General features: G+C 39.7%; 1 protein-coding gene across 1 annotated transcript in view; it reads right to left on the bottom strand.

The window, feature by feature from the left end:
* GABRB2 (gamma-aminobutyric acid type A receptor subunit beta2) overlaps positions 1-22,412 on the bottom strand; it is a 240,742-nt gene that overhangs the window by 96,332 nt on the left and 121,998 nt on the right. The window contains exon 5 of the mRNA XM_053665953.1: positions 20,869-21,089. Coding sequence (XP_053521928.1) covers positions 20,869-21,089 — 221 coding nt within the window. The remainder of the gene's footprint in view (positions 1-20,868; positions 21,090-22,412) is intronic.

The following is a 22,412-nucleotide window of genomic DNA, read 5'->3' as shown; positions in this document are numbered from 1 at the left end:
ACATTTTTAATGTAGTAATACATTTCATATAGCTAAAAAATACATAAATGTTTTCTAGTCAATGTTTATGATGCATTTCTCTCTCCTTTGGCTTAAAGCAGAAACTCTGTAGCCAAAATAATCCATTTGGAATCTTGATCATACACACTGGGATGAGTGACCTGGGATAAATAACTTATACTCTCCGACACTTGGTTACCCAGAAAAAATTGAATTAAATACTTGCTATCATAATTTGTGTGAAATGATGAATTTAGAAGAGGTCTATAATTCACAAAATGTTCTATAACTTTTATTATTACTATGTGCTAATGAGTAGACCCAGTGGTAACTCATGTGACCAGTGGTTCTTTGGTATTATCTGTATGTGCCTCCTGTACACATGAAGAAATGTAGAATAATCACAGGCTTATAAGCAAACCAAACCATAAAATATGATGCAAATAGCTTTCAAACACATAAATATGCAAAAATATGCCACCGTATGTGGGAGCTCAATTTAATAGATTTGAAGACAAAATATAGATATGTGCCTGTTTGTTATATGTTAACAAAATTGCATCTTTTCCAAGTATGTTGTGAGACTAGGAATCACAACTGTTTTTGTGTTGTTTGTATCTTAAATACTTTGCCAGGTGCCTGGCATGTGTCACTAACCCAAGATTAAAATAATAATCAATAATAATAACAACACAAAGAAAGTGAAGTCATGGTCATAAGCATCTTCAAATGGAGGGCTTTGAAAAAATTCTCTATATGAAGTACCTGATTTGTTTTTAAAAAATTCTCATATAAGTTTGAAAGTCTTTTATCATCTTTATACAAGAAAGTGCCTAGAATCTTATTCAGAAAATCCCAGTGAGGAACATAAAAATCCATTCTTTCAGACTTTCTGATTTATAACAGGGTTGAGCAGTAGGTTAAGTCAGAACAACGAAAATACTTAATGGGCTTTTCACGAACACCCGTTTCTGAATCCTGATAAACATGAACTCCAACTACTCAATGCCTCTGCCAGGAGTCTCTGAAGTGAGCCTAGGATGAAACTCATGGTGCAGGTATCCTCATCAAATTTTAAGACCACTGTGAAATACATGGAGATAGTTCTGTCTTCAACCAAAGGAAACACTCAATGATGTGTCCAGAGCGTACCTCGTTCACCTGTGGCAAACCCTCTGCAGTTAGGGATGGACATGTGTCTTCTCCAGTGCTGAGCCCTGCTGCATGATAAAAGCCACTGTTGCAAAACACCAATGTTCCGCCTGGACTAAAGAGATCTTTGAATCAACTCTTTATTCCATAGCCACTGGTCTGAAAATGATTTGCGCTATAAAATACTGACACAGTCACTTAAGGGCGTCTATCAAATCAAACATACAACTGCTATGCCAACATTTTGTACCAAAGCCATGGCATTATCTGAGATTTGATGCTGCTATCACATGATCCCACGTTGGAATGGGGCCAGAGATAGTTAATAAGTCCTGGTAGATGTCTTTGGCCCTCAGCCAATGGGAGAAAACTCAGTTTCATAATCAACATGATCCCTTTCAGGCCTTTCTACAGATTCCTTGGGAGAAGCTTCCGGAGCCAAACTACATGGTTCAACATGGGTCTTCCTGTGGGAGAAACTTGTTAAAGTTTCAACCAGAGATTATTAGAAAGTAATTTTGAAAGTCTCCTTTGCTTGATTTCTTTATGTAGATAACCATCCACATTGCACAGAACATTCCTGTGTTTTCTAAGATCATCAGATGCCTTATCCGTAACTATATTCAAAACATATTGTTCTAATTCACAGCATGGTTTTACTTTGTTCAAATGTACATTTATTTAAAAGTACAACTTATTCTAATTAAAAGGGATGAAGAAATCCTGTAGCATTAGGAGACATTACTAGAAAACATTAGGATGTGAAAAAGGTCAATTATCACAGAATGTGTTTATGTATATAATTTTGCTAGCTGTAAAACAGTAATTAAAATGTCAGCTAGGAGGAAAAAGATACAAATACTGAATTTAAGCATTAGAGCAGGAACTGAACTTCTGAAAACTTCTAAGGAGTGCATCTGAGTCATCCTTCCAAAGGTACTTCAAGTATTTTAGCTTTTATAACTCAAGAAGACTAACACCATTCTGTGTCTCACAATCATTTTTAATTAGGAAACTCATTTCTCACATACGTTCCTCTCGTAATATGCTCTTGCTTCTTCTAGAGTGGGTAGAACATTGCTATAAAAGTTAGGTGATTTCAACTCCGGCATTCTTGCTGATAATAACATACCTCAGGCTAATGAATCACATACTAAGTTCTAGACACTATCTAATGTTACTGAAATGTATCATCTTACTTAATAGGAGGAATGTCCTGTTAACATTCTCACGTTAAGTTCCATGCCTATTTATATTTTATAGATGAGAAGCTTGAGGCACCAGAAGGACGAGTGATTTCTCTTGAGAGTCTCAGAGTGAGTGGTAGAGTTGAGATTTGAATCTGGGATGTTTGACTTGAGTTCATGTCATACTTAACTAGTAGGCGACACCTAACTAGTTAGTTGACCTAGAAAGAGTAAGTTAGCTTCTCCACAGGACAGGCTGATTTCCTGGGTCCCAAAATGAGCTTGGAAATTCTGTAATCCTATGAAAATACATTACATGTTCTATGACCCTGCGTATTTTGTAATTTTGTTTTCCCCACACATCCAAATGCTGTATTTCACAGCTGTTCATTCTGTTTTAGTCAATTATGCAGATGAGCCCACCCCAGACAAGCAAACACGGGCCTCTCCCCGAGGAACCCCACTTAATATTCTCCCCCGATGGAAGGTCTCCCGCAGCCATCTCCTTCCAACCTGTGCTCAGGCTTGACCTCCACAGAGGCCTTCTGCTTAAATTAAAATCTTCCACATGCACGTCCAATTGTTTGTAAAAGCTTTTAACAAGTCTTCCTACAGTGTCACATGCACTACTATGCTCAACTTTGTAATCACCAAAAAAAAAGTACGATCGCTAGCAATCATGTTCCCCTTTGATAAATCGTGGGTTGCAGATGAGAGCTATTTGTACTCTCCTGCAGCTGTTTGGCCTTCAGTGACCCTGCTTTTTTGGAATCTTATCATCTGTGAAGATGCTGTGGCCATTAAAGGGCTAGACTGGCTTCTGCTGCAAACACAGGTAAGGTTACGAAAGACATTTCCTTAAATAATGTGCTTGTGGCTCCAACAGCAGCGTCGGACAAAATCTCACTTTGTAGGCATATAAATCCTACTCACCCACAAATACTATTAGATATGGCCATGCTAATCTTAGCCTTTATTATTCTTCTCCAGTTAGTCCCTTGTTCAACGCCCAAACCTACCATATTGTATTTCCAATGGTCTCATCTACAAATTCTGTGCTTTATCTTGGGAATGAGAATATCTTCTCTTTTCTCTAAGTGATGTATTGAAGGAAGTCTGAGTCCATGAGAAAAAAAGCAATCATTCTATATTTTGACTCATAACTTAACAAGTGAAATCTGACTTTGGGTCATTGTAAGAGATTTTATTGAACCAGAGTCACCGACTAGAGAGACCTAGAGATGAAATTCTGATTATTTTAACAATGCTTTTTTCTGTGCACAATTAAAAACAGTATTATGCCAGATTTTTTGTTGCATTCATTACAATATTTTTGAAATACTTTAATTTGTGAACATCAGAGTCATACTGTTTCTGAATAAATTCATCACTTTTATTCTAACCATGTGTAATTTTTTTAGAGAAATCTTAAAAAGTGGCCTACAGATGTTGATTTAAAGCTGGCCAATGACAGACTAAGGTTATAACCCTAGATGGGTCTGCTGTCATTTCTTCCAAGTCTCGTCCAGTATTATTTTAAACTACAATTTAAAGATATGTTTTGCAACACAGGCAGGGGGCCTCTCCAGCTCCACCCTGCACTCTTAACTACCAAGTTCCAAAGACTAGACCGTAGGGGCTTCAAAAGTCGCCTCTGGTCTTGGCTTTGATTTGGCCAACGGGGTCAGAAGTTTGGGGGCGGAAGGAGAGTGAGACTGGCAACTGTTCCCCAGGCTCCTCCTCTGTGTACCTGGCATCCAGGTTCCCCTGCACATCCCCTCCTCCGCTCCTGTAAGTCGGGGATACCAGGGAGGGGACAGCACCCTTCTAATCTCATCTCTGGGAGGGAAAACGAGGTGCCGCTCTGTCATCTTGTAAATTGCCTTTTTATTATATTCTTCTCAAATTATCCCGTTTTCAATGCCATCTGTTTCCTGTTGGGCCCCTGACTGGTGGAATATATTATAGAAATGTATTTAAAATTCAAGGTTTTTCTAGTGTATCTGTCAAAAAAATTAAAAGCATTTCATTCCTGTGATCTCTGTCTTGGGACTTTTGGGATGAGGGATGAAGGTCCCCTCCACCTTCAATAAAGTGCCTCCTGCCTGTGGGTCCCGTCTCAGGATGTCACTGCCCACTTGAGAAGGCCTCTCCCGCCCTCTTGGCTCCTCCTCTCCTGGTCACTGGCTCCTAAGTTTTACTTCCTTCATCACACTTGTCACTATTTGAAATTAGCCTGTGTACACATTTATTTATTTGTTATTTTCTGAGTCCCCAGGGAACTCAGGGCCTATCATAGGTTAGGTTTTCCAGAAGTAGACCCTAAAGGATGCTCACTGGGGTCATCACTTGCAGAAAAAAAAGGGGGGAATAAGTAGATTTGGACAAAGGGAGGTGCTGATGAAGAATGTCAGCACAACGGCATGAAATTTCTGGTGGGAGTATGGCTATCAGAGCAACCTTTACCCCACCTCTGCGTCCCCAGCACCGCCCCCAACAATCATCACACAACACACACCACCGCCAGCACTACCCACACACCAGGAGACACACACACACATACCCTTTCCTTGAGCAGCTGGTACCAGATGTCTCAGGAAAACACAGGCCGGATTAACTTTTTCTCTCTAGAGGCAGAGCCTTTGCTGAAAGGTCAGTGGGAGTCACTGACCCAGCCTCCAACATGGCCTCCCACACACTTCACCCAGATACACGGCTGCTGTTGTGATGGCCTCAGCCAGGGAAAGTAAAACAGTTTTGACGGTTGTTACTGCTGCTGTTATTTTTTAAACATGAAAAATAAATCACACAGAGCTGCCACCTGTCGCATGCTGACTACTTGCCTTGTACTTCTGACACCAACAAAATGCACAAAAGTGCCGTCTGGGCCCTTTCTGTTAGCCTGGTCTCTAACGGCAAAAGATTTCCATCTAAATGGTAAGGAGATGAATACGCAGAATCCAATTTAAAAGTTGGGGCTGAGAGGGCCTGAAGAGAGAGCTCTCATACCCTAAAACTCATCATCAATTACTCCCAAACAGGAAGAGATGGGTTTTCTGTCTCCAACATCAAGCTGGTTCTCAACTCTACTCTCAGGCAGGAAGAAGGAGGATCTTCTCCTTGCCTGGCAACCACACAGCCAATGAAAAAGCTGACTTTACAAGTCAGCCAAAGAAAAAGCACTGCACTTAAACTCCCGGGGTCTTCCAATGGCCTTTTTGTTTACAAAAGCCCCAGTGAACCTCCCTTTTCCCCTACAAAAGAACCTTTGTCTCCTTTGTTCTTGGGACTTGTGAGTGGTTCTTTGTTAAGACTTCACGTACTAATTTCGGCTAATGTAATTATGATGTGCCTTGGTGTGTTTCTTCTTGGGTCCAACTTCCAAGATTAAAATGAAGGAGAGAATCCTAGAAGCAGCAAGAGATAAGGGGACTGTCACCTACAAAGGAGTTCCCATCAGACTGTCAGCGGATTTCTCAAAAGAGACCTTACAGGCAAGAAGGGGCTGGAAAGAAGTATTCCAGGTCATGAAATCCAAAGACCTACAACCAAGATTGCTCTATCCAGCATAACTTTCATTTAGAATGGAAGGACAGATAAAGTGCTTCTCAGATAAGATCAACTTCAAGGAGTTCATCATCACCAAGCCCTTATTACATGAAATGTTAAAGGGACTTATCTAAGAAAAAGAAGATAAAAAATATAAACAGTGAAAAGACAGCAAACTCACAGTTATTAAGAACCACACCTAAAACAAAAGCAAACTAAGAGGACAGCTAGATCAGGAGCAGAACCATAGAAATGAAGATCTCATGGAAGGTTAGCAACAGGGAAGTGGGAGGAGGAGAAGGGGGGAGAAGGTACAGAAGATAAGTAGCATAGACGGTAGATAGAAAATAGATAGGGGGGAGGGCAAGAATAGTATGGGAAATATAGAATCTAAAGAACTCGAGACACATGGTCATAAACTAAAAGGGGGAATGGTGGGGGTGGGGATGCAGGGTGGAGGGGAATGAAGGGGGGAAATAGAACAACTGTAATGGCATAATCAATAAAATAAAAATTAAAAAAAAGACTTCATGTACTAAACTGCGATTCTTGGTTGTTCCCAAGTAAACCCATTTTGCTGGAGAACTAGCTGGCTTTCTATTTGTTTAAGGTCAACAATGGTACTTTTACTACTCAAGAGTTAAGTTTTTACATAAAATAGGTACCACATATGTGAGAAAATGCTTACCTCAGTTAGAAACTATAAATTTATATTATAAATACAAGATAAGCTATAATGGTTACAGCTTATCTATTCAGCAAAAAATTTGAAGAAATTATAATATTCAGTGCTACAGATTCTGCAAGGAAATAGACCCTCTTACACATGCTGCTGGAAGAATTTTGAATTGGTACGAACTTTCTAGATGGTAATTTGGCAACATTAATCAAAGTCTACCAAATGTGCTAATCTTTGTTTCTAAAATTCTACTTTAAGAAGTTAATATGAAAAAAAATAATGCAACACTATGTATAAGTATGCAACTTCAAACTGGAAAATTTGAAAATACTCTATATATCACATACAGGGATATTTAAATGCCCTTTCACATAGTGACATGATGCAATAAGAAAATACTTTAAAAAGAGTGAAGACACAGGAAAATGTTCTCAATTGTTTGCAGATAAAATAGCATATTAGAAAGCAGGGCAATATAATTTCACATTTACAAAAGGTACATTGAGTACACAGATAAACGATTAAAAGTACACTAAAATAAAGAAGTGGAACTATCATTGGCTTTTATTTTATTATATTTTCTGTAATTTCACTCTATCTACGATGAATGTGTGTTGCTTTTCTCTGTGAAGAAAGTTAAGATAATTCTCCCTACCTGCTCCGGTCTCCTCCAGAACTATTCATTACTACTGATTTATTCTCTTTGCAGTAACATTTGTTCATATATGAAAACATTTGATAATACGCAGGATTTCATTCCATGGGTGAAAAATTTGATCAGCATGCTGTGTCAAATGTAGGGACTTCAATAAATGTATTATGTCATTAAAATATTGGTGAACATGTCATCATTTGATTATGTACTCTTAAGATGAAAAAGATGACTACATGATACACATATAAATCATTTATACACAAATATCTTTTTGATGACTGAATTCCTTCCCTAAGATCTCAATTATTGTTCTACCTTGGATCTGTCCGTTGACTTGGAACTCTGTTTGAAAGGAACGTGTCCCGTCTTTGCAAAGCTACGATGACCAGAAAGTCTTTCTATATGTAACAGAAGTTTTAGCTTCTTTTACTATAAATTGTCAGTTTATGTAACTTTGCAGTTTTTTGTCTGGGAGTGTTTCTCTTTTACTTAGTGATTCATTAGAGTTTTTGATGTTATTTTGTTGTCATCAGAGTTATCAATCATTTACATTTTTGTATCTTAAACTGCTTTACATCAAGACAATCCTCCGTCCTGAGATGAGATAAAGATTCCACTGTATTTCTACCTGATTCATACTTTCAAATTTTACAGTGACTCTTAAATCCAACTGGAATTGTGTGACACTTTTCACGGGAACGATGGCTTATTTCCATTTTGGCCATCAAATTGTTCTTTTCTTCTCAAATGCAATAGTTGATGAGAATATGAATAATCTGGTCTTCCATCATTGCTGGTAAGAATATTAAATTGGTTCAACCTTTATAAAGAGTGATTTGGATATCAGAACTTTTTATACATTGGCCATCAGTTTTACTTTTAGGGGTTTCTCAGGGGAAATAATCAGAGGACAAAAAGAGCATGTATTGCAACACAAGAGTCTCCACCCTTATGAGACATGTGTTAGTGAGCAATGGACAGTGTGGTGTTTGGTAAACTAATGTAAGTCTCTCATACACACAGTCACTCGGGGCAAGAACAGAGATCTTGGAGACCAGCCATCTCAGGCTCAGGTCTTGATTCTGCCTCTTGCTTGGTGACCTTGAGCCAACATATAAAGAAGAGCTGTTAAAATGCAAAAGGTCCTTCTGAACTCCAGACAACTGTTTATACAGAATTCTATGGAAGCATAACCTTGAGAAGCTCAGAAAGAAAAACACAATAAGAGTAACTTTGTTCTCTTAGAAACTATGTCATTTTTTTCAGAGGCTTCAGCTACTTAGGATGGGGCTCAGAAATGAGTTGGTGGCTCATGCGCAGGTCAGAGCAACTAAAAATAAAATTCAGAGAGCTTCTTAAAACTAAAGTCTGATTAAAACAAAAAGCATTACAAGCTGAGTTAGGGAAAAATGTATTTGAAAAGTGCCTCCATATGTAATGGGGTTGTTGGCAAACGCAAGAGGAAAAGAAGAAAAAAATCACCTTGTGCCTTAAGGATGACACTGAGAAAGAAGCTTAGTTGACTAAATAAAAGATTAAAGCAGAATAAAGTGAATTATAATAATAAAAAACTTGGGACTTGTTTTAAGTACTTTTTTCAAAAAAAACAACAACAGAAAAGTCTCACAGAAAGATCTCAGACACAAGTCAAATGACCATTTAAAATAACCCTGCTTCCCTCTGGTAATCGCCATACTGTCATCTGTTTCTGTCTTTTTTATCCCCTCATAATCCCTTCCCCTTCTCCCCTCCCCTATGACAGCTGTCAGTCTGTTCTCTGTGTCCAGGAGCCTGTTTCTATTTAGTTTGTTTATTTTGTTCATTAGATTCCACATATGATTGACATCATATGGTGCTTGTCTTTGTCCGACTGGCTTATTTCACTTAGCACAATGCTCTCCGGGATGGAAGGAGACTTGACTCCGGGTGGTGAGCACACAATACAATGTGCAGATGATGTGTTACAGAGTTGTACACCTGAAACCTACATAACTTTATTAACCAACATTGCCCCAATAAATTCACTAAAACATAAAGCAAAATAAAGGTCACGAAGATATTATTAGAGCACATGACAAACTGGTGTACCTGATTGAAAAGAGAAAACTGGTAACGGAAGAGTCGGAAAGCAGAAGGCGGGCACCCCTGCTTGTACAGGAGCAACTTCACTTATCAGAGGGGGGAGATGGGATCAAGATTGGCAGAGCAAGAGGATGGACAACAAAGTCAAAGAATGGCTGCACTGTGAATATTTCCCCCAGCTTGCCATCCTGGTCTGTCTGTCTGTCTCCTCCTCTATCAGTCTCTGTTTCTCTCTCTAGAAAAAAATACGACAAAATGACCTCATAACTCAGTAAAATGTTATTGAGTATAAAACCCACATAACGGCCTAATAAATGGCCGGATGAGCTCTGCTGTACTGGCTGGGGGACAGCGAGCAAACCAAGAGATTGAATAACAGCCTCTGTGCTCACAGAGGGCTCCAGAGGGTCATGATGGGCTTTTCACATTTTCTGCTATGGACCAAACAAGGCGCTGTGGTCATCAATTCTGACATGAAGGACAAGGAGGATTTAGGTTAAATAGAAAGATGACTTGGCTGACAGTGAAGGCTTTAAAATAATGAATGAAATGGCTCCCCGGGGTGGAGGGTCGATTTCCCTTTCTGGAGAGGATGTGTAAAGAATGGGCCCATCGGTCAGGGTGAGGAAGGTGGAGGTTAACCACGGCACAAGGATGGTGTCTGTGGCTGTGCACTTTCCGGTTCACTGACGCAGCCTCTGCCTTTCATTCTCAGAAACTGAAGCAAATGCCTACATCCTCTGCGGCCTCGGCGCACCTTTGCTAATTTGGCTTGCAATTGCCTTTTTAAATAAAACACACAATAACTTGAGGAGTTGCTAAATGTAATTAAATAACTAAAGGGTTGTAATGCGGCCTTCAAACATTAAGGATTCCAAGACATGTTTAATGACAACAAGTTCTAGGTAAAAACATATTCTTGTCAGGTAATTATTAACAGAACCATTAAAGACTGTCCTCAGAGCATTGGGGTGCAACATTACATGTTGGTTATAATTTTCACGCTCAAAGTTCGCATTAGTTAAGGCATTTGTGGTGGTGTAACGCTGTAATGATGCTAATGAGTAATTATTTCTAGGGTGATTATTTTTAAGTGATTAAGATGCATTGTATCGCTGGGACACATCAGATTCTGTACTTTCTTTCTTGAAAGCCTCCTTGTCTTCCCTGACTTCTTATTCTCACATGAAAGCATACTTAACTGTCTTTTTCTGACAGGTAAATAATAGACTAATAATTACCAAATAAATGTATGCTATCTCTGAGAAAAATACAATGTAATAAGCTAATGTCTGCTGTTTCGGGTGTTAAAGAGATTATAAGAATTTCGAGTTGGATAATATATATATATATTTAAAAACCTAAAATTTCCAGGTTTATCATAACTTAGTCAATGACTTTGTAATTATAATATACCTGAACCAAAAAGTAAAGAAGTTGACCAATATTAATCTACCCACAGGGTGCCTATATTGTATATGGTACCTGCTAACCCCTGGAGAATACATTTCAGAAAATCATTAAGATTCAGTCGTGGGCCTTAGAAGCCTTCAAATCAAAGCTGAGATACAAGATAAACTGATCTAAGAACCTATTGGTACTGTAGCCACATTTTCATCATTGACCCACATATAGCCTTCTTTTATTAATTACTTAGTTATCCTAGATCACGTGGTAACTTTGGGACTCACCACCCATTATGGGAGCTATGAGACTTTGACGAAACCGTCATCTCCTTCCATGGCTTCCTCCAACCATCCCGTCCGTCCCAACTCCAGGGACCGGTCACTCTACAGCAGCAACATTTCAACCTTTCAACCTTTTTCACATCATGGCACACATAACGTGATTACTAAAATTCTGTGGCACACCAAAAATATATTATTTTTCTGCCAATCTGACACAAAAGGTATAATTTTGATTCTTTCACACCGGATGGCTATTGTGGCGTGTTGGCTGTTGTCATTGCTTTTTTATTTGGCAATCTTAGGAAAAAAAGGTCAGTGCCTCTGACTCAACAGTCAGGTATTGCATGCTTTAAAAATTCCTATAGCACGTTGATCAAAAATCACCGCTTTATTACATATTCTTCCCCCATGAACCTCCAAGTTCTGAGTGTCAACTTCTAGATGTCTCATTTGTCTTCCTGTCAACCTAGTACAGTGTTGATACTTAATATGGATTTACCACCACCAAATACTGCCCCAGGCTAACCATGATGGAAAACAGCAGGAGAGGTCAGTGTTAGATACATGTAGAAATCTTAATAATTGCAATTAATCTTTACAACTTGCTATGTGCCAAGCACTTTACTAAACGTGTTACAAGTATTCCTTCATTTAATTCTCTCCCTCACCCTACCCAGGGAATCCTGCAAGGTGGGTATTAAGAAGTCCTATGTTACTGATGACGGAGCTGGGAGGTCCAGCAGGGTGGAGCACACAGCTAGTTAGCCAGTGATGGAGAAGGCCCTGGAGCAAGGCAGGAAGATTCCAAACCCGAGATCTTAGCCCGGCTGTGCTGCTGCTCCAGTGGCCTCCCTGTGCAACGGTCTAATCTGCACAGAGGCCTCCCAGTATTGTGATGCCTGAAGTCGCTCTGGCCTTTATCTTAGTGCTTTCAGTACTTTTCCTTAGTTGTCAACTTGTAACAATGGCAAAAATATAAAGTGCTGATTACTGTCTCTTTTATGGCTGGTGGGAACAATCCGACATGGAATTATACACTCCTCCAAGGACTGATGGCCATTGAGCATTTTGTTGCCTTTTGTTCTGTCGATATGAGTGCAGAGAATGAGCTTCTTCTGAGAAGTGAAAGAGCTTGGGCATTTCATCATACGGTGATTGCCGTTTGAGTCAGTAACCTATTCTACTGGTTTGGTTCCCAGAGGGAAGACTGCTTTATTGGTTGCCTCCAGAACAAAGAGGTGAGGCTGGACCAGAAATCCTTCCTTATACCCATTTAACAAATTAAGTAATTCAAACTTTTGCCAAAAGTTAACAAAAAATTTGGAGAGGTGATTTCCATGGGTGGGCTAATTTTTTATCTCCTTCTTTTCTTTTCTCCTCGTGGGGAATAAGGCTGAAAAACACCCCAGTGAAAGAAATCTGTTTTATTTGTTCTGGAAAATAAATAAAGATTTTCTTCATTGTATTCTGGAATCTTCCCCCATGGCCTGGTAGCCAAAGATACTTTTTCAGCTATCTGAGAGTTAAAGGCCGGGCTAATGGCTCAAATGCTCTCGGCTTTTTCTTCTGGGGTGAGAGTACTGACGCTACAGTTAGAGTCAAAAATCTCAAAGAGAGAATGCTGTAAGTCCTTGACATCAAAGGTTGTCTGTAAGTCCACCAGTTAATTGAATCATTACTTCCTGGGTTATGAAGCAAGAACCGAACTTCTTGAATCCAGCAGGAAAGCCTGTGTGTTCACTCCTGATGACATTGAGAATATTCACATGCTGTCTCCGAATGTGCTATGTAGAACAACGTTGTATGTACAGATACATTCATGAGCCTGTGAATGGCGTGTCCTCAATGGGTTTCAAGGCTTCTCCCCTTTGCAGACGAGGCCCAATTCTGTGTAAACACCAGTATACTCATTCGTTGGGCCTGAAGTGGAAGACCCATATCTTTGTTGGGAGGACAGCTGGTTTCTCCCCGGAGTCTCCGATCACTCACCTTTTCTTCATTGATCCTTTCACACCAGCTATCCCCTGATTGACATCAGTGGACTTGAGGATGAGATACCTGTCTAGCTGGCAGTATCGGGGGCCCGCTGACTACTGAAATATGGTGAGTCAGCAACATTCAAGAAAAAGACAGTGGGCAGACTTTCTTTTCCTCTTTAAATGTTTTTCTCTAAAAATCAAGCAAAATGTGGCAACAGAAAGAGTGCTGAATTATTTCCCAGGGCTGCTCAACACATGCCAATTCCATTTCTGAGGCTTGGAGAATGGTGAAATTCTGATTCTACTGTTTTTTTAAAGATTTCATTTATTTATTTTCAGAGAGGGAAGGGAAGGGAGAAAGAGAGAGGGTGAAACACCAATGTGTGGTTGCCTCTCACACACCCCCCACGAGGGACCTGGCCCACAACCCAGGCACGTGCCCTGATTGGGAATTGAACCTGTAACCCTTTGGTTCACAGGCTGGCACTCAATCCACTGAGCCACTCCAGCCAGGCCTGATTCTACTATTTTTTATTTGGATTTGACATATTTCCTCATGTCAGCAGACAATGATGACTCCAAGACACCAAATGGCTCCGGCAGCAACAACAGCAAGCCCTTGATGAGGAATCAGAGGCTTGGGGTCTGCTTTGTCCTTTGCCCTCAACTCTCTAAACCCTATAAAACAGGAGGAGATGAACTTGAAGACGTCAGAAACGACTTCCAGACGCATGTATTTTAATCTAAGTAATGTTATCTTATAGGGGGAAATGATGGGCAAACATTTTCTCTGAAAACCTGCTGACAGGTCTTTAAAGAGGACGTCTTCCATAAAACTGTGTTCTGTGCATCTTTCCCTGCAGAGGGGAGGTGCATGGTGGCGTTTTTTTTCCCGTGTGGAAGAACTGAGAAAATCTGGAGAGCAGGGTCTCATGCTCTGGCCAGAAGGACTGGCAGTCTTCATAAAATCTGTTTTCTGCTTGACAAAATACATTCACTCAAAATCTCTATGAAAATGAATTCAACCAATTAGGGAATCCAAGTTTAACAGTGATACATTAATGTTTGATAGACTGCATTTCAGTGTGGAATGGCCCCTCAGTTATTCACTTGCCTGATGTCCTGTGGTAAAGCTTCGGGAGTAGAGGAGGAAGATGAAATTAATAAACCCTGCCTGTCCAGATTCATTACAGGCCACCATTACCCTTCGCCATTTTCCCAATGACAGAACATACATAGCAGGAGGTGGCTGAATTGCATTCTGCTTCCTGCTGAATCTTCCTTTAACAACGTGAACCTTTAATCAGAAGTGACATGTTTCTGATCTAATGTTACATATGGGAGGTATATAGACATATGAAGTCAAGAGCTCCCCCCTCGCACCAAATGATGAACGGCTATTTTTAGGTGGGCCAGCTACTACCGAAAGGGTGAGAAAGTCATTCCATGCATAAAACAGTCCTAGAAAATCAACAGCCGCACAGCTCCTGGGCTGTTCATTTAACCGATGAACAGTAAATTACAACAGCACAACTCTAAGATTATAAATTATGCCACAAATAGCTTTGCCTGTTGGCCACTAAAACATCACATCAATTTCAAATAATAATCATTCGTTGCACTGCAACAGCCACTTACTACCCCTTTGCTCCAAACCTGCACTAAATACAGAATTCTTCCCAGGTATGCCCTAGGATGCTTGAAGTCTGGCAGTGGGAGGGCATCCATTGACATGGGAAATGTATGCAGGATACATTCATTGAAAAACAAAATAATAATATCACAAAATAGTATGTACAGAGAGAATTTATTTTTTATAAAAAACTACCTATATGCTTTTTTTTTAAACTAGAAAAAAATGTCTGGAAGAGTATAAAGCAAGGTACAGGTTAGTGGTTAATTTCGCGTGGTAGGACGAAGGGTAATCTTATTCACGACAGCTGCATTTTTCTAAATTTTCAATATTAAATAAGTATTGCCTTATAATAGAACAGGAGTTTCATTTTTAATTGTGTCTGTTGAAGAGTTTTAAATAATGTCATAAAATGCTTATGAGATATAATGCTAATGAGTTGGCATAAATAATATTCAGTCCATTTGGATTCTGATTATTCGGATAAGCTTTAATGAAAACATACATTGTTTGGCTCATAAAAGATGCCGAAGTTGATAATTGGGGCTTTCTTGAATTTTGTGTTTGCTTCCCTAATGAGACTTTTTTCAATGAGATGAATGCAATCACAAAGCACTGACATACCATGCTAAGTACCGCAGCACGCCTGATGAGGTGGAAGTCCTAAAAATACTGCTGCCGTACATTAGCAAACTCATAAGAAAATGGGATTTCTGTAGCTAGCATAAAATTTAGAACTCATTTCAATGAGTAAAACCACTAATTTCAAGACTAGAATAGAATGCTCTTCTCCTGATTCTTTGTCCAATGCTGTTATTCATTAGCTTTTTGAAATCTAATAAATATCTCCTTTTTTTTAAGTCAATAATGGCCTGATTTATATGCATGTAACATTCTTTATGATGTCATATGAATACTGGATTAAACTTAATTTTTACCTGATAGTACTTTTGCTGGGTTCATTGATAAAAATCCTTTATTTTTTTGGTCATTTTTTTCTTGAAGTGTTCTGAAAATCATTTGAATGGGCCAACATTATTTAAAAATAAAACACAGTTAATCTGTTTGAAGCACCTGCTTTATAAATTACTAGGAATTTTTCAGCCTTGTCAACTGAAAAGTCCTTTGTCACTGATTCTACAGCTGGGATACTCCCAGGAAAATATTCTTCCCCATTTCCTGCTGTATCTCCTGAAAGAAATCTTTAAATAGGATCATAAAAGAGGTACTTGATTTTATGATCAAATTGAGCTATCAACCAGTCAAGAGTGAAGGTGAGAATCTATATTCAAGAAATTCATTATTTGTTAGCCACCAACTATAAATTTAAGTTGGAATAAAAAAGCCATTAGTCATAATGTGTCAAATTACTTCTATATCCAGTGGATCTTTAAGTCGGTTGAGGAACCAGATTAGTGAGAAGACTTGGTAAGAATAAAATAAAATGCTTGGTTTAAGAGACAGCACACGGTATTTGATCCCTGGAACATTGAATAGTTACTATCTACTATATACTGTGCTGCTTTAAATATACAATTGCATTTCGTAGTCTGATGTTTGCTTGAACATTATTTTACATTCAATGATCGTGGATTCAGAGGATGACCAGCTTGTCAAAAAATTTATAGTATCTAATTCATTCCCTCTTGTTAAAAGGGAGGACTAAAAATAAACAGAATTTATTTATTAAAAACTTATATGTTTATTTATATAAATTACAGGTTGGAACTTCAGTCACCTTTAAAGTACTCTTCATCTGATGCAATACATCTGTTGAGACTTTTCCCCACTGTTCAAAACAGGTTTTGAACTTGCTGATTTTGGTGCCTTTTAGTGCTTCTGCCAATTTTTGGTCCCCTTGGGGGACTTTTTTCACTGGGAGGAAAAATATAGTCACTTAGGGCAACATCAGGTGAATAAGAAGGATGGGGCATGGGTGTCATGGCATTTTTGGTAAAAAACTGCTGAACACTCAGCACCATGTGGGCAGGTGCATTCATCTCATATGTCACCCATCGTAAATGGGCAAATGTGCTGAGTCTTCAAAAAAAAAGTCTCTGATGCCAGGTGCAGCCTCTCACAATAACACCAGCTGGTACACTGATACAGATGGGTTCCTAGAACACTCACCTAGTGGGGAAGCCTTTATTATGAAGGCCCACCCTCCAGAAGATAATTCTGGGTTTTTCTGGGTACCCCTCAATTATGAGGACTTTAAATCCTGGAGAAGACTCTCAAGGTTCAACAACAAGTCAGTGACAAAAGTCTAAGCTGAAAGCTGAGAGCCATTATCATTATACTGGGTTAAGAAAGCCAGTTCATTGCCAGATCATGCTCATTTATTTCTTGACATAGCATTAAAACTCTGATCCCGGCACCTCTGAAATGATTTCCAGCCTGAAGTGCAATGAAGAACTGAAAGGAAGCTGCTAACAGGTTTCTTGGTGATGGGGAAACAAAATCCAATCAGTACAAAAAGTGTTAAAACCTAGCTTGTAACAATAACATGTAAAACAGCTTCCATACTTTTAAACCTCAGTGTCTACTGTCTGAGCTCCTCAAGGCCACTGTACCTTACATGTGAGCTTGTCGAATGGCTGGGCACTGCCATTAAAACTCTTGCTATTGGAACGCAATTGATTAGCATGTCTAGGCTCAGCTCCGGCTGTGACAGAGGCATGGGCACAGCCCTGCAGGAGAGTGGTCTCATGAGGACATTGTCAGGTGCTAATTGAAGAGCTGTCACCACTGCTTATGGCCTGGCCTGGTGGTCTGTGTGCACGGATCCCACCCAGCGAGCCACACACGGGTGAGATGAGGTGGCCTCACCTTCAGACACATCTACTGAAAGCAGGTGTCATGTACAGGTGACTCCCTGCCACCAAGACAGCAGAAATGTCATGTCTGGAATGCAGACTTTTAAATCCTCAGTGATACTTTCTATAGTATACAGGGTGTGGCAGAAGTAACGCCTGCTTGGGTGTGGGAGGTAGGGCAATATTGTGGGTGTAATAATATAGTTTTAATTCAAACATTTCACCTAAAATGTCATAGGGTGAGCCTGAGTATGATATTGTTATGTCACAGAATTACGTACTTATAATTTTACAATAAATATTCTGTAATGAAAACAAGAGGTGTTATTTGTGCCAAACCCTGGATAATAAGACCAGAGACTCCTAGGACTCTAAAACACACTATTTTTTCTTTTCCCAATTTTATCATAAAAATGTTTAAACATGCCATTTTTCCTTTTCCAAATTTTGTCATGAAAATTTTCAAACACAGAGACAAGTTGAAGAATAACACATTGAACACCTACATATCCGCAGTGAGATTCAACAACGATTAATATTTTACATACTACTTTCTATATCTTCATTATGTTTTAACACCTGAAAATGTCTCTGAAGTAAAACCCTCCGAGCAGCTTACTCAGATCCTCTGAATGACCTCCCCTCCCACCGCCTACTCCCATCAATCTTCGTGGATCTCAACAGGAGGGAAGTTTAAGCCTTTTGCTTTGCCGTGAACTCATTCATTCATTCCCGACATTCATCTCAGAGACCTTGTTCTACCTAATGTCATGGTCAGTGCTTTGATATTTAAAGCCTTTCCTACCTCAGCCTTCTATGTCTAGGCCTTCACACGTGCCTTTCAACTCAGACTGATGAACTTGGTTACTACCAAGTTCTCGACAGTGATCTTGCTGGTGCCCCAGAGTTCCATGCAGCAAACATTATCCCTTAGTAAACTGGGACAGATGTGAGCCTGAGACCTAACGCTGCATCTCCCATAGAAGACTCCCATCGTTCTTTAGGGCCTTACTTTATCACTCAAGAACGAACTCTGTATCTATGGATCCAATGAGAGCTGTTTCCAACTACCTTTTTTTTATCTCCTTTTTCCTTCCCTCTCTGAGCACTTAGGGGATTTCTACTACTTTATTCCCATCTTGCTGGTATCTTTGCATTCAAAAACAATGCTTTCCTGTGTGTAACTCTGAAACTTTGGACACAAGTTCCTCAGTTCTTCATGTGAAGTGGATAAAATAACAGTGCCCACTCTGTAGAGTTAAAGTTGATATTAAATAAGATAATATAAGTTCCAGCACAGTAACAAGTACATGCTAAGCCCTTTAATAGGTATTAGCTACCGATATTAATACTATTACTATTTTGAGTGTTGTTTCAATGCAGCCATTGAACCAGTTGTTTGAAATGGGCACATAGAAGGCTGAGCACAGACATAAGGTCAATTTCTGACCAGACAACCAGCAACAGTGAGTGGCTGTGGGGGGAGGTGGGTGAATAGGAAGAGGGGCCAAGTAGAGCCAAATCGACCATGGCGATTTCAACTGGATTCCTTTCACATACCACAAATGAATCTCCTGGAGTTGTAAAGAAATATGTGGTCTGCATTAAATATTCAGCCATGAAACAAACTGTTCTCTTCATCAGTAAAAACTAGAATGAGAACTTTATAAATATCCCGAAAAACCTAATCAATGTCAAATTCAGAATGAACAATACAACTGATAAAACCATCACAATTCAGAGCCTTCTCTGTCCCGAAGGTTCAATTCTGTGAAGGTCAGGTGTGTTCAGGAACCTGCATATTTTGTGAACAGCCCGTGTTGGAAGTGAGGATGGAAGAGTGACGATCTCCCACGTTGCGAGTTTGGGTTACAGCTATTACGTCCCGTGCATCTTAACGTATTGGCTTAACAATATAAATAATACATATGTATCATCTATATAAGCCCTCTCTTTTCCTTCTCAGTTCCAAAGACACCGTGACCATTGATTTCCCATCCATTCAACTTTGCAACTGTGCGTTCAGAATTTATTGACAACCTTTACTGAGTTTATTTACAGTGTAGGTAAAAACTAAAATGGGACATTTATAAATTTTCAATTCATCCCTTCACCTTCAGCGGCTCACCCAGGACACAAACACGCTGCTCTCTCTCCTTCCCTGCTTCCCTTGACAGTCAAAGGTCATTCTCTCTACAAATATGACAAACAGAGAAACTGGCTTATAAGGACCTGAGACAATGTACCCATCGAGCACGCTGAATACAGTAGATAATAATGTAAGTGAGACATTCTAGAGAAGAAAAGTGTTTGCGTGAGAGCAGCCCAGTGTATCGGTTAAGGGCGCTGGCTCTGAACTCGGAAGTGTTCAAATTTCACCCTAACAGCTTTGCTTTCTTTGGGTTCCCAGGCAAGTGGCATCTGCCTCAGTTTTTTCATTTGAAAATAAAGATGAAAACAGCATCTCACTTCTGAAGTTGTTGCAAGGATTAACTACAAGGTGGGGGAAAAGCAGGTTTACAGTTGTGAGTTCACGAAACAATTTATTCTTGGTATCACTATTTATTAATTACTGTATTATTTTCCATACGAACAACATAAATCTACTTTTGCCCCACCCTGTATATTAATGTATGAAAAGCATTTAGTTGCCCTCTAACAAGTGCTCACTAAATAATACTATTTTTATAATCATCATTATTATGGTAAAGTGACTATATATTTCTGTGAAACTGAACAGATCAGAGGCGATCAAACATTTTGGAATTTAGAGTTTCTTCTCCTATAATGCAGAGGAATCCTTTATATTGTTTTCAGATATCTTTTTTCCTCATCTTTTAAAGACACTATTTCTTCAAATACAAAACGAACTTTAAAAAAAGGAACTTCTTATCGTACAATTTTCCTTCACCCAAACAGCAGAGTCTCACCATTCTTCTCTGACATGAAGGCACGCACAGCAGTACAGACTCACTCGCAATCAATCTGAGATCATTATGAGAGTCTGACTGCTCTGCGGAGGGCGGAGGCCCAGGCAGCCTCCTGTCGTCAGGGGACCAGCCCGGGCTCACACAGCTGAGGAGCGACTGATGAAACAGCACATCTGCCACATTCAAACACGCACTGGGCATTCACCACTTTTTTTCCATTCTAAGGGAACCTTATGCGTCAGCTATTTTGGTATTGTTCATCTCTCCTCCTTCCAGAAAGCAGCTTTAGGATCAGCAGCTGACAGAATTCGGGAAAAAGCCCGAGTCTCAGCTGGGGCTGAGTTCCTTTGTGAGCTCGCTCCTCTGAGCTATCAGCTGTCTGCAAGGCCTGGAGGCCTAGCTGCTCATCCGCACACCTGTAGGAGGAGGGGGGCAGCAGCACAACAGGTTCCCCTCCGGTAAAAAGCAGTGACTGCTTTGTTCAGGCAAAGTTCAAGTTTGAAATGGACACGACAGACCTGAGGCCATAGAGGACTGTGCCATCGGGATGCAGCCGGATCATCCGGTTCTTGACGGTCACTCCGTGCACAAACGACTTCTTGTCATTCAGGAAGTAGGTGTCGGGCACCCAGAGCTGGTCTGCTACTCTGTTGTCCAGAGTCAAGTTTAAGGGTATCACATTATATGACAGCCTCTTATCTCTCCAGGCTTGTTGAAAATACATTGTCAACGTGTAATCCTACGAAAGTGAGAAGAAACAGTGGTTACTTGGTACCCAAACATTTATATATTCACAAGAAAAGAAAATATATGCAGCCATGCACTATACACGCACAGATACTATTCACATACAGGCAAGTGTTGATTTATGAAACCCATTCTTACTGAGCACCTGCGGTATGTTAGGTGCCCTGCTAGGGTCTGTAAATAGGGAAGTGAAGAGAGTACATCCTCATAAAATTTACTGTATGTCATCCAGGAAGAAAAATGGGAAGAGAGAATTACCGTAGAATGAATTTGTCTTTCCCAATGTGGGGTACTCGGGGTTGTTTTCGGTGAGACAATACAACTGTAAAAAGCAGTTACTTTCTTACAGTAGTATTTGTAAGTTTGTCAATGAAAATCCTCTCTGGTCTCATGAAGGTGAGTCTCCCAGGGGAGTTAACATTTTACTCTGAAGCTCAGGGAGCTTCCCAGATAAAAACCACGTGATCTCAATCAGTGTTTCGTGAGAAGTTTAATCCCAGGGTTAGGAAGCAGCAGACTGTGCTCTGTGCTTCTGAGAAACCATGAGCTGCTGTAAGAGGGGCACCGGCCTTGCAATGCCGAGGCCAGTCTTTTCAATTTGTATAAATTTACACCGTGTCTAGGATGTACATTTACGCAATTTCTTTTCACTTCAGGTCCATTACCTATACAAATGGGGCTTTTAATACATGCCTGATCTAACCAGAAGACTATTATGACAATTAAATGTATAATTCAAATGCAATTTGTAAACTACAAAAGCTATATATTATGAAGAAAGCATTTGCATATATATTGTGACATGTTTTATCCATTAAAAGCCTATGGGTCCAACGGAATTGCTCTCTCACCCTTATTTGGATGACTTAAATGGAGGGGCCAGATAGTCATTTGAAAGGATAATTATCGTTCTATTTTAAAATCAGTTCCTAATGCCCTACTTGAGGGCTTGAAAAAGAACCTAGAATAATGTATTAGTCATCTCTGCAACCTGAGAGTGCAGTGTCGTCCTGGGAAAGAAACAGTGAATGGATGAGTGGATGTCCACTAGAGTGTGCCTGTCACCCTCCTGCACACAGCTGCACATTTTGTGGACAAAATATACACTTCAATGGCCAGGAAGTCCCCGAGTTTTTCCAACTCTTGTTGAGATTTACACATCTTCATTTGGTTGTATAACTTTTAAACATGGCTTGTAGTATGTCTGGTTAAATGCAGGGAACAGTTCCTATAGGAAAGGCATAATCCCTCTGCCGCAAATAGTTTTAATGTTTTCCCCAGTTTCACAAATACACAAATTTTGACCTCATTCCGA

The sequence above is a fragment of the Artibeus jamaicensis genome, unplaced genomic scaffold, assembly GCF_021234435.1.
Source record: "Artibeus jamaicensis isolate MK-2021 breed Jamaican fruit bat unplaced genomic scaffold, CSHL_Jam_final contig_432, whole genome shotgun sequence".
Taxonomy (NCBI): domain Eukaryota; kingdom Metazoa; phylum Chordata; class Mammalia; order Chiroptera; family Phyllostomidae; genus Artibeus; species Artibeus jamaicensis.
This window is presented reverse-complemented; position numbering and strand designations above follow the sequence as displayed.